The sequence below is a fragment of the Onychostoma macrolepis genome, chromosome 10 (genome assembly GCF_012432095.1).
Source record: "Onychostoma macrolepis isolate SWU-2019 chromosome 10, ASM1243209v1, whole genome shotgun sequence".
Lineage (NCBI taxonomy): Eukaryota > Metazoa > Chordata > Actinopteri > Cypriniformes > Cyprinidae > Onychostoma > Onychostoma macrolepis.
Window position 1 is genome coordinate 26,052,200 of NC_081164.1, and position 19,903 is coordinate 26,072,102.

Consider the following 19,903-nt stretch of genomic DNA (forward strand, 5'->3'; position numbering starts at 1 on the left):
ATATAATATAAATCAATATTTGTATATTATAATTGCATATATTATTATTAATAATTATTCATGTTTACACATTATATATAATATAATGTATTGTAATAATAGTATATAATACAATACTAATAAAAATAGTAATAATAATAACAACAGATTGTTATATTAATGTTATTAACATATTAATATGTAAATATAATATTTATTATTTTTATTTGACATATATTATTTTTATTTACTTGTATTAGTGTAAATTTATTCATTTAAAGCAGATCACAGTAGTCAACATAGACTAACCAACAATATGCATATTTATAAAAGAATCTTAGCCAAGATTAATGAATATTGTTAAAATATAATATTAGTTAACTAAGAATGTGAACAACTTAATTCTGAAGTGTTCTGTTAAAGTGCTTTCTGCTGATAGTCTGTAGTTGAACTCTGTTGACTTTAAAAGTTCAGCACGACTTGTTTATTTACTTGAAATCATGAGCAGGCTTTAACTCGCCAAACTAAAGTTTCACAGTCGCTTCATCAACACTGTGTGTGTGAGTGTGTGAGTGTGTGGGTGTCAGCAGCAGATGTAGTGTAGGTGTCAGCAGGCATGCGACAACATCATCTGAATATAAACAATGGTATGAATCTGATTTCTGTGAGGCCTGGACACATGAAGCCGCCGCAGAACTGCTACAGTGTGACGTGTGTGTTCCTGCTGAGCGCTGACGGACTTCCTGTGTGTGTGTGTGTGTGTGTGTCCGTCAGGAGGTGCTTCAGATGGAGAAGCAGATGGGCGGGAAGCTGCTGGACGAACCCAAGTCGCTGAACTTCAAGGACAGCACACACAACCTGCGCCTGTCACTGCACGACGTCCCACACACTCTCTGGAAGAGCAAACTCATCGCAAAATACCAGGTACACACACACACATCCACAATAAAACACTTGGCTTTTAAGCCAAATAGCTTGCTGATTTTTTATTTTATTTTTTTTTACTGACATCTGTACGTGAGTACTATTATCTCTGCCATCTCTGATAACATCGGCCGTGTTTTCTCTGCATTAGCACTGTTTGAATGCATTCGCTTGCTGGATCCTTAGACTTCCCAGGAGTTTAGCGGTTGATCAGATCACAAAAAAACCTGCTTCTTTTCATTTTTTCATAATGTATTGTTTTCGTTAAAATTTACTGATTTAAATTAGTAATTATTATTTTATTAACTCTACACTAGGGTGACCACCTGGTTATAGATCTGTTGCAATCTATATTTCTGCCAGTGGATGCCCACACTCCAGGTTGTGATTATTAAACTCAGGAGAGAAGATCATTTAATGTAATGTCATGTAATGTCTGTTTTCTGTGAGAGTGAATGAATGGGAATCCACCTGCGAGTGGAGAGATGCGCTCTCGCGTAGGCAATATAATGCGCTCTGGACATTTGTCAGTTTCATAATTTATGATATAAAGCTGCATAGATTTTTATTTTAAGACAACCATATACTCTCGCAGGAGTAGGCCCGCGGGCCTTGACATGTGCTCTAGACACACAACAGTTCTGCTGTGGCTTTAAAGGTAATATTTTTGTTGGCAAAACTGAGCAAAAACGGACAATAATGTGTTTAAAATATGAAACAATATAAACTTCTTATTTACTGAGCTGTTGTATAAAAACAAATTTGCACTCTATATTTGAGATAAAAACAGCACTCGTGTGATATCACTTATCATGTGATATAAATATGAGACAGAAACTTATACAGGAGCATGTATGAGCCAATATTTTGCCCCAATATCTTGAAGTTCAGGGCATAACTGTATAGCTTTTATTTTTTCATAACTAATTAAGTTAACACGTTAAACTGGCAGCCCTATAGGTTATATATATATATATATATATATATATATATATACACTAGTCAACATTTGAAGTGGATCAAAACCTTTCATCAAAGTTAACCTAAAGCCAAAATGCATTCTTGCAACTTTGATTAACTTTTTTTGATCCACTTCAAATGTTGACTACTGGATATATATATATATGTGTGTGTGACCCTGGACCACAAAACCAGTCTCAAGTCGCTGGGGTATATTTGTAGCAATAGCCAAAAATACATTGTATGAGTCAAAATTATTGATTTTTCTTTTATGCCAAAAATCATTAGAATATTAAGTAAAGATCATGTTCCATGAAGATATTTTGTAAATTTCCTACCGTAAATATATCAAAACTTCATTTTTGATTAGTAATATGCATTGCTAAGGACTTCATTTGAACAACTTTAAAGGTGATTTTCTCAATATTTAGATTTTTTTGCACCCTCAGATTCCAGATTTTCAAATAGTTGTATCTCAGACAAATATTGTCCGATCCTCACAAACCATACATCAATGGAAAGCTTATTTATTCATGTTGTATTTGTGCTGATGCTGATACTGTGTGTGTGTGTGTGGCGCAGGAGCTGGCATTCCAGCAGGTGTGGAGCGGCTCTCAGAGGAATCTTCACTGCACCTTCACTCTGGAGCGCTTCAGTGCCGCCACACTCGAGCTCTCCTGCAAGCTGTGTGTGCGACAGGTGGAGGGAGAAGGACAGATATTCCAGCTCAACACCACGCTGTCTGAGGTCAGTCACACACACACTCAATGACCGCTCAGACACGCGACAGACATCACCGCAAGAGACATGCACTAACACGCTTTACTATCAAAACACTGAATCAAACACACTGAGAGCAGGATTATTACTGTTAACTAGAACAATTAATTAAAAAAAACTGAAATTAAAATGATATAGACATTTTAAAAATATTTTTAAAAGGAACTAAAATGAATAAAATTGACAAAAACTTACAACAAAATAACTGAAATGTTCGTAAAAATGTAAATGTAATTGAAATAAAATTAAAAGATTAAAATAAAAAAAAATTATATTTATAAAAACTATAGTAGCATATTACAGGTTTTTTCAGCTGCTTCCACACAAAATCTTTCCTTGTCACACAGTTTCTGAAAGCTGACACTCAAACAGCAGAAGCACACACCAAATCTGCAAAACCAGACACTGATTCTCAGCCTTTGACTCAGTTTTCAATTTCAGAAAACACTTTTTGCAAAACACAACACGCAATTCTTTATGTAACACACACAAATCTTACAGGAATTAATATTATGGCAAAAGTGTTAGCAAATGTTTGAGAGGTGTTTGCGATATTTTGAATGCAGTGCTTCATTTTGCAAGAGATAGGTGAGGCATTTTGCATTTTGTGTGTGCAATTCTTGAATTTGTGTGTAAAGTTTTGAAAAAAGAGGCAAAGTTTTGAAAATGTGTGTAAGCAGCTGAAAAAAAAACTGTAATGGTAAGTGAAAAGTATAATAATAGATGCCCAAATTACACTTTATAATCAAAATATTGATTTAAACATGTTGAGATTAGGTTATTATTGTTACCTGAAACTAAAACCATAAAATATATAACCATAAAAAATAAATGAATAAATTAAATACAATTTCAGGTAGTTGTATCATTAGGCATATCGTTAAGTATGTGTGTGTGTGTGCGTGTGTGTATATTTAGTTTTATATATACATACTAAACTAAAACTAACAAATTAGACTGTAACTACTAATATGTAATTACTAAAACTAAAGATAATAACTATATAGACATTATAAAAACAACAAATGCAAAAATGTATAAAAATTAAAGCAAAATTAAAATAAAAAATCTAAATTATTTTTTTTTTAAAAAGCTAAGAAAAAAAATTCTTAATTGTGCTAAAAAAAAACACTGCTTCAAATACCACCGCTTTTGAGCAGCTGTTTTTAAGTGGCATTCAGGCGTTATTAAATGTAATGTAATGAAGCGAGCGGCTCACACCTCAAGCGTCTGTGACGGGTTAGACGCCGGTTTCTCTGCACTCAGAGCAGCTCATCAGAATCAGATCCCGCTGAAATCTGAGAGAGAACGAAGGAGCGGATCTGAGACGAGCCTCAATCACTGTCTGACCTTCATCCTGCGCTGCTCTCCTCCTTCAGTCGACTGAACGCGTGTGTCCTCCGATGATTGTCACGAAATCCTGCTGATCTCGCGTTCAGAGCCGCGTCTCGTCTCCTGCAGGAACTCAGTTTCTACTTCTCATTTATCGTCTCGTTTTATTGGGGTTTGTTCTAATGGCTAAAACAGGTGCATCTCTTGAACTCGTTGACTCATTTGACACTTTTTGGCTTGACAAAATTATAAACAATTATTTATAGAGAAACATATTTTTAAATTATAATTGTTTTGTCTTTTTACCAAATCTTTTAAAGTGTTTGACAAAATTTTATTTATTTATTTATTTTAAACAGTATAAACATTTTTATAAATGTGAACTATTTTGACAAATATTATTATATATTGTTATTTATTATAAATAGTATTTGACGTTTTTATAAATATTCTGACAAATATTTGTATATATTTATGATTATTATTATAGGTTTTTATATATTTTTATGTATTATAAACAGTATAAATACATTTTTTTGACAGTATAAATAATATAATATAAACAATATTTTGAGAAATACTTTCAGGTTTTATAGATAGATAGATATACTGATTGATTGATTGGTTATAAACATAAACTTTCCTTAAACATTGCAAACATTTGATCAGAAGTGTAAGTGAATGAGAGTGTGTGTGGTGTGTGTTTGCTCAGGACTCGCAGTGCATCGACACGTCTCTTCTGGATCCGGCCAGTAACATCACCACACTGGTGGGTCCGAACGCCTTCCGGATCCCGCTGTCCATCCGGCAGAAGCTGTGCGGGAGTCTGGACGCGCCGCAGACCCGCGGAAACGACTGGAGGATGCTGGCGCACAAACTCAACCTGGACAGGTCAGCCATTCACACTTATTACAATATATAGTTCAGTTATTCCTTCTGTGTAAACTGATATGTCTTTTAATGCTTTCATGTGTTTTTTTTAGGTTTTTTTTACTTTAAAATAAATGTAATGTTTTTATTTAATAAAGTAAAAAAATAAACAAATAAAAATGTCAAATAAACTTTTAATAATATGAAAAAATGTAACATTAAAACTAATCAAAAATAGAATATCTACCACTGAAAGATTTAAATAAAACCTACTAAAAATATGAAACAAAAAAATATTTTTTTTTAATACAGTTTTTGTTTAATATTTTTAGTGGTACATATTCTATTTTTGATTTGTTTTAATGTTAAATTTTTTCATACTAAAAGTTTTTCATATTTTTATTTTTTATATATTTTTTGTTTGTTTCTTTTAAAGTTTTACATTTTTTACTTTAATCTTTAATTGTATTTTCTTTAACTTTTTGTTGTATTTTTTCAATATTTTTTGTATTTGTTTTAATTTTTGATTTTGAGTTTTGTTTGTTTTAAAGGTTTACATTTTTTACATTATTTTATTTAAATTTTTAACACCACAAAAGTTCCATCTGCCTAAATCAACACACATTTTATCCAAAAATTCAGAAAGTCTGCTGTGGTTGGTTAATGTAAGTGTCAATCAGACTGAAGCCTCATGTCTGATTGGCTGGTTCTGTTTAACCATTTAAAGTCAGATTTGGGAGATTCATTAAATGAGTTGACTGGAAAAAGTCATTTAGTTTGTGTTCATATTTCAGTGCACATTTATAGTTTTTCAGTGCTGGTTTTAACGAACAGTCATACGTTAGATGCAGACACTGGTGTTCAGTAGAAGGTCACATGACATCCTGAGGTGGTTTTCTGTGTTTGCACTCATCTCAGCAGGGGGCATCTTATCTATCCCAGCATGCCGAGCAGCCAGCGGTGTTGCCCCTCCCCTGCTCTCTCAGTCTGCCTGTATTTGTCACAGTTTTCCCAGCATCCTCTCCTGTTGTGTTTCTCTTCACAGAGGTGTAAATGTGTCAGCAGCGGCTCGTGGAACCAAATAAACAAACCAAACCTTCAGACTCTCATAAGCAGTGCTGGAAAACACGCTCATTTCTGAAAATGGGGTTTAAAAACATCATTGTGTGTTTCCAGACGTCCCGCTGTGCTTGAAGACGTTTAAATAAAACTGTATATGTGTGTATATCACCGGTTTACATAATGGACATAATGGGTTTTCATGAGAGTGTAAAGGAAATACCAGTGCTGGATTTAATTAAGTGTATAATAAAGGGGGAAAAATCAATATAATTTAAGTCAAATAAATATTTTGTAACAAAATTTTAAGAACAAATTTTCACTATAAACTAGTTGCTTATTACTAGCATATTGGCAGTTTATTAGTACTTATAAAGCACATATTAATTCTACATGACCATATTTTAGATCCCTTAATACACCCCATACCTAAAAAAAATATATATATATATTATATAACATTTTCAATTTTTTTCACTTGTTCATTTTTTGTTTTGTTTTGTTTTTACATTTATTTAATATAATATTGTTATTTAATATATTTGATTTTAATTTTATTTCTTTTGTGCTTTAAAATGTGCTTATTGGATTATAGTTTTATATATATATATATATATATATATATATATATATATATATATATATATATATATATAATGTGTGTGTGTATATATATATATATATATATAGTATTTCTCTTTCTCTACTTTTATTTTTAGATTTTAAGTGGCCAGGGACCATTTGAAAAAAAGACTATAGTCTCAATATGAACAGGTTGTGTTTCAGCACCAGTCCCATCGATCTAAATCAACACAGTCGACTGTCCCATGGTTGGTTAATGTATGTGTCAGTCACTCGTCAGCCTCACGTCTGATCTGTCGCTCCGCAGGTATCTCAACTACTTCGCCACCAAGTCGAGTCCGACAGGGGTGATCCTGGACCTTTGGGAGGCGCAGCACTTCCCCGACGGCAATCTGAACCGTCTGGCGGCCGTGCTGGAGGAGATGGGGCGTCACGAGAACATCATGATGGCCGAGCACTGACCCCCGTCCTTCCCAGGAGTCCCAGCGGATCACTGTGAGCGCGCTCCCAACAGAGGAAGACGTTCCCATCCCAATCAGTTTCTTAGGAAACGCGACTTCTGCTGTCCAAATACTGGACCTCCGGCTTGACGTCACGTGACTCGTGACGGTTCGTTCCCTGAAAACACTCGGAGGTACCTTTCTATCAATCTGTGTTGAGAAATGCCTTTATTTATACTCCGTTCCTCGGTTTTTCTCTCGGGTTTTGCGTCTCGTTGTTGTTTGCGCCACCCAGTGGACTGAGCCTGTAACTACACGTCTGTAAATATACAGCAAACACATCTGAACTGTAAAGTTTAACAGTGTTATTCTTCTGTTTTCTTTTGATTATTAATTGTTTTTGTTGCATAGTGATCTGTATGTAATCGAAATTTAGAGGAAAAAGGAAACCAACGGACATCTTTGAGCAACGATTGCGCCGTTTTGTAAACGTTCACCAACTTGCTTTGGAAACTAAAACGTGACGTGAATTTCTGGACGCGTTTCAGGAATAAACTTTACTGGCCAGAATTCACAGAGCGCCATCATGCTTTCAATCTGAACCGTTTCTGAAGAGGTCCGTCTCTGATCCTTTAGTTGACGGCGAATCGTTGTGATTTTAACGGACGGAGAGCAGCGGAGCGGAGGACGTTCAGGAGTGAGTGATTGATGAACGGATGGATGGATGCATGCGGAAAAATACAAAGTGTACAGAGACCAACTTAACTAATAGCCATTCGAGTGTGTTTGTACCCTTGCGTTCACCTTCATTCTCTCTTCTTCAGATTTCTAAAGCTGTCTATGCAAAATCTGCATCCTTTATAAAGCAAATTATACATGCTAAAAACCGCTAGCAGTCGCTTTCCATAGTTATCATACGATTATTATATTTATAGTGAGGATGTTACTTATTCTTTTATGGCACGTTCATGGCGTAATTTGCGAACGCTTGCATCTCCTCTGTGAAGTTTCTGTACAAAATGTAAGAAAGAATTTTTAAACAAGTAATAAATTATATTTATATGCAACACTGATTTGGAGTGTGTGTCATGTTTTTTATATGGTAATATGCATAATATAATATTATCAACGGTCATACTCAAGTATAAGACATACAAACTCTGTGTGTGTGCGCGAGTAATTATTTGAATGTCAGTCATATCATCACAATTATTGTTTGAATCATTTTCTTTTCCAGGGTAAAAGGAATCTTTCACTCAAAAATAAACATTTGCTGAATATGTGCTCACCTTCAGGTCGTCCGAGATCAGAATGAGTTTGTTCCTTCATCAGATTTGGAGAAATGCAGCATTCACTCACTTGCTGACTTTTTGTGTGCGTGTTTGTAGTGGTCTTATTTATTTTATTTTTTCTTTGATTTTATCTTATTTTATTTATTTTCACTGTAATTGTCATGTTTTTTATTTTGAATAATAGTCATTTTTTTCATGTTTTGCTATTACGATGTATTTTTTATTTATTTATTTATTTATTCTTTATGCATTTATGCATTTTTGTTTCAGCACTGCAAAAGTTTAGTCTGCTTAAATGAACATACTTGTGCATTATTATGGATTATGAGTATTTTACTCAGAGGCAATATATTCACTGCAGAGCATCCATCGCTGAGCAAGAAACAAACTCATCCTAATGTTGGATGGATGAGCACAATTTTTTGTCAATTTTTTTTTCTTTCATTATTTCTTTAGCAAGTGAAAACAAGTGTGGCCAAAAAAGGAACTAATAGTGCATAATAATTTATAAAGTGTATGTTTTTTGTTGGTGGTGGTGACAGTGATGGTGGTGTGGTTGTTTTTTTTTAAAGAAAATACTTATTTCAACTCTTTGTAAATTGATGTGAAAATGTTGCTGTAAGAAAGATGAAAGAAAAAATAGTAAGGAGCATGTCAGAACTTAATTCATTTTATTAAAGGGAAGGGAATGTTAAACACTTGTCACTCCATTTACATAGAACTATGAAATATTAAAGTTTTACATGTGTGTTAAATAAGGCACAAGGCAACATGAAAGAAAACATCCTGTACAAACGTTCATGTAACGCAACAAAACATTTGTCTTTAACTCATGACATTCAATATGTACATTCATATTTTACAAGGACGTATTTCTGCAGAGTGAGGAAACCACCGGACGATAAACCTGGCCGTCATTTCCATTAGTCTTCTGGAGAACGTGAGGGAAAAAGCTTCATTTGTAATGTGTGGGTCAGAGCTGGAAATACGTTTCATTGGATCACAGAGTTGCGTGTTGAGTGTTTATGGTTTGACGGTCAGTGTTTATCTGAAGGACGGTGACCCGTGGTGTCCTGCAGGGGGCGGTGTTTTCTCGGTCCGGTGAGTGGCTCGGATGAACTTTCACAGAAAGCAGGATAAAGCCGCTGCGTCTCCTCAGACTCTCGGGACGGAGCGACACTCGTGTCACAGTTTGATGTCTTGAGACTCGGACATCTTGGCGAGCGTCTTCTTCACCCGCAGGGCGGTCAGTCGGGACGCAGGATTGTGAGCCCAGCACTCGGTCATCAGTTTGCCCATCTGCCGCAGACACTGGACACACAAACAAACAGGTCAGCTTCATACAGTACAAATGCATTAGAAATGAATGAAGGGTGAAATTATAGAAAACACTGCCTGCCTCCAAGCCTTGCTCAGTCCAAATCTGATTTTTGTGCATATCTGATTGCAACGTGATCATATTTAGCATGTGTGAACAACTGAAAAATCAAATGAAATGTGAATTGTCCAAACCTGTTTGGAAGTGCATTCATATGTGGTTTGTAATCCTATTCAAATAGCATTTCTGGAAATTTGTTTAACTGCTCAGATTGGATTTAGTGTCCCCTTTTCACATTCTCACGCCAGAGCTTTTTGTAGAAAACTAAAGCTTGAAAAACAAGTCGTGTGGAAAGTGACAACACACTGCTAGTAAACGCAGATGCTGATGCCTTATAAAATGCAATGGGTTTAAACTTTATTTAAAGCATTTATGTATAATGCATTCCAAGAGTCTTTTTAATGCATTAATTATGGCTTGAAATGCACCTTAATGCATTGTACAATCTGATAAATAATTGTAACCACAGTTAATACATTATAACACTTATCAATTCATTGTTACACTATGCATTTTAAGTTGTGTTGTAATAATTTATGACAAAATCTAATGTATTACAATGCACATTATGAATAATTATAATGCATTATACCCTACTAAGCCTTTATAATGCATTATACATTAAGGGTTCGAGTAAAGTGTTAAGATGAAAAGTAATCAGCTTGATGGCAACATGTTGTGAGGTTGTAAGACAGCATCTGTACTGCTGTACTGTTGTTTTGAGTGTATGCAAAACAATGCAAAGGCACTGCCACAGAAAGGAACGCAGGCAGTAAAATGAAAAAGCGTTAGATGCGTGTCCTGTATTTGCATTGCTTTCAGTGGCAATGGTGTTTTTAGGTGTGTGTAGTCTAAAAACACCACTAACAGCAATACAGTGTGCAGTACAGATGTAGTCTTATGACATGACAACATGTCGCCATTTGGCTGGAGCATATTGTGTTTTATGAGGCGGTGTCAGAAAATAAAATGCTTGTGTTTATTCTGTGCTGCCGTTGTTCTGCTGTTCTCAAAACTCAAAGACGTGTGTAGACCAGCATTATATATTCAGTTTCCGCACGAGTTACACTACCTTGATTTTGCAAAGACGTTCCGTATGTTTTTTTGACAAACCACATCTGATGAGAATAAAAATGTGAGAAAGCTACACAAAATCCAATCTGGACTGGAATAGAGTTTGAGAAATGTGATCCGAATAGGATTTCAAAGCACACATGAATGTAGCTTGAGAGTGAATGTTAAAAAATTGGAGTTTGTGAGATGTTTTGCTGTTCACATTTGTGAAATATGTTTGTATTTGAAGTGGGTGTGAACACAGCAAAAGAATCAACTCAGTTGATTTGAACAGCAAGAGTCTGAGTGAATTCAAAGAGTCAAATCAAATCAAATATGAAAAATGTAGTTGTGTGTGACAGAGATCAGGCGAGATGAACAGTGATAGTGTAGTAGTGCTGAAGTAGGCCCAAAAAAAAGGTTAGCATTTAGTGAACTTAGTGCATGGTAGAAGCATTTAGTGAACAGTTGTGTTTTAGTAAGGAGGATGAAGCAGGTCTATTTTGGTGAAACAGAAACCCTTTAACACAATAACTTTGTTCTAAGGCAACATGTGTCATTATTGAAGTAATGAAAAGAGGAGAAATGAAATTGTATAGACATTGAACACAGTTGAAAGCATGAAAGCATAAAGAACTGAATAAGTGATGGTAAAAAATGAAGCAAAACACTTGCTATTACGTGGCATATGAAAAAGCGGGGGCTGTTGTGTTGGAAAGTAGCTACTGTGTTTATGTAGATTTGTGGTAGTGTGTTAGTAATGATGGATATAACTGGAAGAGGATGTTTAGAAGTCTAAAGTGAAAGCATGTATGTAGACGGTATGAAATGAGTGCTTGTAATGTCACTTCATATGAAGCTGTACGAGTGTGATACAGAACTAACTCTGGTTGGATCAGCAGTGAGAGTAGAATGTAATTAATCGTTAGTGGTTGCAGATCTGGCCAATGGGAGTGTGCGTTGTGTGCTGGTGTGCAGTGATTGGTTAATGCAGCGTGTGGATCCGCTGTGCTGGGGTTGGGGAGGCAGTATATAAGCAGCGGTCAGTGACTCCACCGAGCAACGACACCCGCACCGCACGACCTCACTAACCCCTCCTTTCCTTGGCTTCTCTGCCTCCACGCTATCGCTTCTCTCAAAGCACATCGAGTTACAAACACCTTCAATCCGTTCAGCTGATTGAGCTGTATTGGTTTCTCCCGTTTGCCCTTTCACTCCAAATTCCTCTCAAATTGAATGTATTGGACTTCATTGCTTCGGCTACTTTCCTGTTCATTTCTGTCAAGCTCATTTGCAGCTCTTTCTATTGTATAAAGTGCTACCTGTTCATTTCTATTGCTAGAACTAATCCTGCCACATTTGCTCCTCTTGTCTCGCACCATCCACCAGCTCAACGGCTTCACGCAAGATCCTTTACTGCTGACTTTAGACCAGTCTTCTCCTGCAGGACACATTTTGGATGTATTTTGTGAAACCCAGCCATCTTGGCGCTTGGACTCTAATCGTTAGCTGACGAGTTCAATCAGGTGTGCTTCATTAGCAGCTCTTCAGACGTGCTGCTGTGCCTCCAACAACAGGGTTTGCAAACATTGATCTACACGAGCCTGGAGCAATGACCGCTGACAAACACTTGCTCGCTGTCTTTCTTCATTTCTGTGTTATTCTCTCTTCAAGCTCACGCCTGCCTCCTCTCGTCTGTCTGCTCTGTGCTCGTTCCTCTCATGCAAGTTGCTTTGGATTAAAGAATACGCCAAATGCAGGAATTGTTACTTGACTGTCTAACAAGGCTTTTCTGACTACAATACACACACAGCAAACCTTTCCATTCTGTTCAGACACTACAACCAAGCACATATACAGTTTCATGCAAATGCTGATATTTAATGCTGCTCAAAAAATGACAATTCTGATGCTTGTAATGTCAGTTAATTACATATTTATAACATACCTACAGACAGATCTCTCATCACGCCATACCTCCATGTCTCAGTAAGATGAGATTGAAATGATCCAAACATATAATGCAATGCTTGAAGAAATAAACGCTCCTCAGAAGATCCTGATGATCAGATTTGAGACGCACTGATTTTTCTAGAAAATGATTGATGGAGAATCAAGTAAAGCTGAGCTGCTTCAGTCCAGCAAGTGTTCATCTGGAGACATGACTGCAGTTATTCTGACCTTTACTTGATCAAAATCAGTCAAGATTTGACACTGAAGCTGGACGCTTGTACAGTTACACTAAAAGAGTTCTTTTACTGCATTGTGCATTTTACTTATACACTTAGTGCATTGTGTGTGATACAGTTAACAAGCAATCATTTTGATTATATTAATCAATTTCTGCACATTTGCATATGAAATATGATTCAGCGCCTTTACAGCATCAAGCAAGGAAACGGATCACTGTGAATGAAACAAACAGTAAGTTTTGGTCAAGAGCGCAGCTCTGTATGACGACTGTACCTCATCGCTGCTCCAGCGGTTGGGGAACGAGGGTCTCTGTCTCTTGATGCACACCACCTCCCTCATGTCCTCGTAGGACGGGTCCGTTGGCACCAGGTCGTGATACGGCAGCTGATATTCCTCCACGATCCCTGCAGGAACACACACACAGCACAGCAACGCTTCAGATCACAGCTAATCACAAGCATCTGTTTACTGTCAACCATTCTTCAGTGATTCCTTATTCAGAATGCAAATCATTAACTTGACACTTCTGCTGAGAAAACACACTGAAGTGAGAGTTGTGGCACACTTCTGCTTTCAAATACACTTTTTTTTTAAAAGCCACTTTTTAAGGTGTCCTTGTTACACTGTAAAAATAAAGTTGAGCAAACTTAAAAGTTTAAGGCAACCAGCTTCAGCAGATTTTTGAGTTTTCTCAACTTATTTTTGTGGGAGATTTTTGAGTTCTCTCAACTTTCTGTTGTATAAACTTAAAAGGACAAGTTGAGAAAACTCAAAAATCTGCTGAAGCTGGTTGCCTTAAATGTTTAAGTTTGCTCAACTTTTTTTTTTTTACAGTGTACATTATAATTATATATTTAAGTACTGAGTGAAATTAATTAACTACTTACTATATGGTTTGGTTTAGGGTTGCTTGCATGCAATTATGCATAATTTATTAAGACTTTGTTTCAAATCTGAGAAAGTTTTATTAACTCAAAGAGGGTTTTTTTGCTTCCTTTTTTGAACTCTTTGGACTGAGTTGATTTTGAACTGAAGGACTGAATTGAACAAGGAGCAATGCTGTTATTTACTCATTTCCATTTATTGTATTTTTATTTTTTTTCTCTCTTTCCTCTTTCCCCAAAATTGTTTAAATGCTGGGAAATTGAATATTGTAATTTTGTTTCTGTATTTTTCTAAATAACATTCTTTGACTTGAAAAAGCAAGATCTATTGTTGTGTTATTTAACTCCAAGTCTTTTCTTTTGTGTTATTGTGCGGCTGGCACATTGTGTATCGATGGCTTTGTTCGTGCTTCATCTTGAGTTTATCTGGGAACTAAAAACTAACATATATAAATATTTTTGCTTGACAAATTTTGTCTTGTCTGGCACCTGAAAAAAACTAAATTAAATTAAGTTTAACTAACTCAAAATCTAATTTGGGGGTTGATAGCACATGTAACATGTAACAAGGACACCTTACAATAAAGTGACCAAAACAAATACTAATTATAAACTCTTTTTTCACTCAAATTGCGAGTGACTTTCACAAATACAAATAACTAACAAACAGCAACATTGTGACATTTTCATGTAGAAATGCTTAAATAGTTTCTTTCTCCAACAATATTAATGTATCATTACACAAAATTAATTCTACTGTCTACCTCACTTCTTTCATTGTGCTTTAGTCATCTACTTTACTAAACACCACTGAGCACAAATGTCTACACAAAACATACCCCCCACCCCCAACAACAACAAAAAAAATTAATAATTTTTAAAAAACCTAGACATTTTTGGGAAGCCCAGGTGACATATTCTCATCATTTTAACGGTTGTAATTTTTTGTATGAAAGTTTGCATGTTTGTACCAAAATTGTTCATGGTAGTCACAATATGTTGCTGTTTAAAATTAATAAAATAACTGTTTAACATGCTCACATTAAAGCCACAAAAAATCTCAAAAGATTTACAAAGACTTTCTCACTCCAATTCAATTACACATACAAACTCAACATGAAGTATGAAATATGATCCCTAATTGAAAAACAGTGTTAATGACAAGACAAACAATGCTTCTGCAGGTTAATAGGGAAATGCATTTAATAAATCGAACACGTTTAGAACAGAAATTATAAGATTATAAGAATACTTCATCATATTCAAAATTAGTAATACCTACTATGAGCTACAACATTACTCATCGCTTCCATCAACCCACATTATTTCAACTTACTGGCAAATAATTGGTTTCAACAACAGATTTCCTGGAGGAAAAACTACATTATTGATGATTCTGCACAGAAATCACTCCACCCACTCACATATTCATCCTATATACACAATGTCTTTATATCAACAGTCTCATATTGCTCTATTTTTATGTCATTTGTGGGATTGTACTTCATTCATTAACTTCACAGCCTAGTATGCTTCTCTTTTTCTCTATTTTTGATTTATTTAGTTAGTTATCTATTCCCACTATTGTTGTTATTGTTATTATTTTTCAAATCAACATTTGTAATGTTGTCATTCATCCCACAGCTGCTTGGTTAATTGGTTGGCTTCGCAGCTTATAACTCTTTAATCAAAGCTTTTTTTTTCACAAGATATTAGTGAATAGGGTAAAAGAAATGAATAAATCAGTCAATCAAACAATCAACCACTAAATAGATACATTACATAAAGTGCAATAAAATAAACACATAAAAGTGTATTTGAAATGTTTTCTTTCCACTGTTTTGAAACAAACACTTTGTGAAAAGCCAAATAACCCAAAATCTCCAGACTGACCGATGCATGAAACAGTTTTCGCCCGAAGGAACCGAGTCTGCTGGAAAAGTGGACAGCCACTAACGCAGTCTACAAAGTCTGTGAGGACTACAGAAAATAATCAGATCCTGACGGATCAAATCAAGCAGCTGAGCGCTGCGCTGGACTCACCGCCGGACACACATCTCCTGGCCATCTCCCACAGGATCAGGCCGAAGCTGTACATGTCTGCCATGATGTAGGACTGGAAATGGCAGCTGTTCAGGCTTTCGTCCAGCACCTCCGGAGGCATGTAGCGTTTGGTGCCGACCCGCGTGTTCAGTGGGATGTCCACTTCATTAGTGTCACTGACAACAAACCCACAGCAGCCAAACGTCAGGGACAATAAACACATCATCATAAAATCATCAACTCTTTCAGATTCTGCATATTTAGCTGCTGCCACATGATTCAATATGATAATCGGAGGGTGGGGTCATTCAACATAAAAATACATTCTACATATCCTTTAATACTTTTGGAATAATTTCAGTGCATGCATGTATCTATGTATGTATGATTGTATATAACTGATAAGACAATTTCTCAAAAATCTGCATACAATTTAAATTCAAAAGTACAACACTCACAAATTATATATTCAATAAAACTGTTGCATAATTAAAAATGTATTTATATCTCTTAAATATTTGAACATGTTCTTAATACATTTTTTCTTTTCAGTTTCATACAAAAGCATCATGACATTACAATTGACATGATTGTCCATGATACAAATGTTTGACAAAAAAAAGAAATATATGAATATAAATATATATATGTAAATACTTGTATGTAAATGTAAATATTTTCAACATATATACTGTATGTGTGTGTCTTTATATATACATATTAAATATACACAGTACACAAACTTCTTCTTGTATCTTATATAAACAAAACATTTTTATTTTGGATGCGCTTAATCATGATTAACCATCGCCCAGCACTAATATACATACATACATGCATATAAGTGCTAGGCAATGGTTAATCGTGATTAAGCGCATCCAAAATAAAAATACAAATTTGTTTACAATTTGATACAAGTCGTTTATTTTGTTTAAAAAAATCTTATAAATGTATGAGGACACACGGAGCACACGGTATTGATACAAATACTTCAGCTAAAATGTTTTTTTTTTAAATAATGTCTAAGTTAATACTTGTTCAAAACAATCACTTTAGCAAAGTTTGTACTATTTTCTGCTTATTTAAGAAAAATTTGAAAAAAGAATTTATTTTTGTTCAATAAATATACTGTCATTAAAATATGTTAATATAAAAAATATATTTTAAAATACAGAAACAAAATCATTTTAATAAGTAAAGATTCTGAAAGCATTGAAGGAGATCCAATAATAATTGAATATATATTTACAGTAGTAACAAATACATATTTTATTATATGATAAGATTAATATCATGTTTTTAAATATGATGGTTTCATTCTAAACATGGTGATTATCTCTAATATGGACACCCAACATAATATATGATATTTACCATCTGAATCTAACCATGTCATGTCAACAAATGGAAAAGTCAGCCATCTATTAATTATCATGTTAATTACTGTGTGCCTTTAGATTTTTACCCCAAATACCATACTTTTACATGTTCTTTCGTTTTTTAAAAACTGTTGCTTTAATTATCTTAAACAAAACTGAAAACCATAAAGAAGACAAATATATGCATAATTTTAGTGATTCTCATTTGCTACTTAAATCTACAACATTTAAAAACATAAAATATTGGATGAAGTAAGCACAGAATCAACTTTGCACCAAAGATCAGACAAATATACACGTGCATCTTGAAAAGCGGATGTTTTGGAAAGTGCTACGCCACGCTTTTGTGCCATCTAGTGGTCTAGAGGAAAATAATATCAAAGGCGCCTTTTACCCCGGTGCGCCTTTAGCCCTGTTGCACCCTATATAAAAAATGTTAATACTTTTGTATAATTTCTTTATTCATTTATATAAATAACATCATGACATGCAATCATAACATAATTTTATACAGTTTATATAACTGTAATGTTTGTCTAAAAATAAATTAAATCAAATGCCTGTGTATTGTTTTTCCCCCACAAAACACAAATCACAAAAACACATAAACCACAGGAAAAATGATATTGTCTACTACATAATCTGTAACCTGTCCTAAAATAAAATCTAAAATTAAGCTTGGCTAATTATCTGTCTAAGATCAGTCTAATGTAATAACAATATAAAGGCCACAGATGCGTAAGCTGCTGTACCTGATGAATTTGACAGCGAGGCCGAGGTCAGCGATGCAGCAGGTGCCGTTCTTCTTCACCAGGATGTTTTTGCTCTTCAGGTCTCGGTGAGCGATGGCCGGCTTGCCCTGTGTGCCGAAGATCTCGGTGTGCAGGTGGCAGAGGCCGGAGACGGCGGAGTACGCCAGCCGCAGCAGCGCTTTGGTGTCCAGTGTGGTGGATTTGAGGTAATCGTACAGCGAGCCGTTCTCATGATAGTCCGTGATCAGATACAGCTGCGTCCACGAGCCCGTGCCCTTGATATCCGCCGCGATGAAACCTGACGAGAACATGGGAAACGGACAGATCTGACCAATCAGAACTAGTGGTCAACCGATATATCGGCTGATATTTGCCCATTTTTGGAATTTCTGAACTGATCTGACCAATCAGAACTAGTCCTCAACCGTTATATTGGCCCTTTTTTTTCAGATCTGATCTGACCAATCAGAACTAGTGGTCAACCAATATATCGGCCGATATTTGGCATTTTTTAATCTGGATCTGATCTGACTATTCATAACTACTGAGCAACCGATATGTTGACCAATATTTGCCTTTTTTTTTTACAACAGTAGTTGTCAAAAATTGTTGCACTTTCTTTACTTGTTGATAAAAACACATTTTCACTTTTCAGAATCAAGAAGATTCCATTTAAATAAATCTCTTTATTTTAAATATTAATTTTTTTATTAATTTCAAATTCTTTATCATAGTTATTTACACTTTAATTTAGAAAATATTATATTATTCAATAAATATTTAATTTCATTTATGCTTTTTTTTTTTTTATATCAGCCATCGGCCACACTGCTTTCTAAGATATCGGCATTGGTCATTGAAAAATCCATATCGGTTTTCCACTAATCAGGAGCTTCCTTACCCAGGATGTTCTCATGTCTCATCAGGACAGTCTGGTAGATCTCGGTCTCTCTGAACCAGCTGGCCTCTTCTGTGGTGAAGAAGACCTTGACGGCGACCCGTTCGCCCCTCCAGCGGCCCATCCACACCTCGCCGTAACGGCCCTTCCCGATCTGCTTCACCATCTGGATCTGTTTGGCGATGGTTCGCTGCACCTGCAGAGGAGATAATGGGATGCATTAACACGAAACCACAGCGTCTGATGTGACGTGTTACTAGATCAGCAAAACTTCAGCAAGAGTACAAACATTTACTACTACAGCTACTTGTACATTTTCACTTCCACGTGTTGTTTGTGGGTGTTCTATGAGGAGTCCAAAATTAACACTCCAAATGAGAGTCAAAATTGAGTTTGGTGAGTCATTAAAACATATCTGTTAGCTGGCATTTAATGATCTGAACTGATTACTTTAACCTCAGCAGAAACATTACCATCAGTAATTTATCTTGGATGGTTCAAGGTGTCTTCAGATTCAATTTTAAGTATGCCTTTTCATAAATATTTTTAATATACAGTAAAATATTTTACTAAAATCAATAAATATATACTAACATATATATATATATATATATATATATATATATATATATTAACATAAATATATAAAAACTATATATTTATACTTATAAATTAAACTGAAAACACACAAAAATACATTAAAATTATGGGAAAACATGGCTTAAGTATTACAGTAAAAAAAACAGTAAATAGACAGTATAATACAGTAAAAAAAATTTTAAGTGTGTATATGTATATTATTTTTAGTAAAATATTTTACTGCCATTTATGAAAAAATTAAACTGGTATTTATACAGATTTATTTATAATCTGCATGATTTTCAGTTTCATTTTTAAATTATATGATTATATTTGTCTAAGATATATCATCAATAATAATAATAATAAAAGTTGTAGATAATCAAAATGGACAATCAGTCTTTTTGTTCTCAAATTATAATTTCTATACTGCTGATTAAAAATGTTGATAACTAACTTGTAATACCAGTCTAAAGCAACTGACCTCTGTTGATTATCAATGATATGATCACATAATAATTTTAAA

The 19,903-nt window shown here is 34.8% G+C and overlaps 2 protein-coding genes across 5 annotated transcripts in view; one reads left to right on the forward strand and one right to left on the reverse strand.

The window, feature by feature from the left end:
- Positions 1-7,999, forward strand: part of unc5cb (unc-5 netrin receptor Cb) — a 217,120-nt gene extending 209,121 nt beyond the window's left edge. For all 3 annotated transcript variants that reach the window (XM_058789296.1, XM_058789297.1, XM_058789298.1), the window contains 4 exons: positions 754-903; positions 2,446-2,610; positions 4,688-4,866; positions 6,794-7,999. In XM_058789296.1, coding sequence (XP_058645279.1) covers positions 754-903; positions 2,446-2,610; positions 4,688-4,866; positions 6,794-6,947 — 648 coding nt within the window. In that variant the 3' untranslated portion in view covers positions 6,948-7,999. The remainder of the gene's footprint in view (positions 1-753; positions 904-2,445; positions 2,611-4,687; positions 4,867-6,793) is intronic.
- An 875-nt stretch (positions 8,000-8,874) lies between these two features.
- Positions 8,875-19,903, reverse strand: part of bmpr1bb (bone morphogenetic protein receptor, type IBb) — a 101,406-nt gene continuing 90,377 nt past the window's right edge. For both annotated transcript variants that reach the window (XM_058789299.1, XM_058789300.1), the window contains 5 exons: positions 18,802-18,994; positions 17,901-18,198; positions 15,770-15,945; positions 13,116-13,246; positions 8,875-9,529 (listed from right to left, as the gene is read on the reverse strand). In XM_058789299.1, coding sequence (XP_058645282.1) covers positions 9,404-9,529; positions 13,116-13,246; positions 15,770-15,945; positions 17,901-18,198; positions 18,802-18,994 — 924 coding nt within the window. In that variant the 3' untranslated portion in view covers positions 8,875-9,403. The remainder of the gene's footprint in view (positions 9,530-13,115; positions 13,247-15,769; positions 15,946-17,900; positions 18,199-18,801; positions 18,995-19,903) is intronic.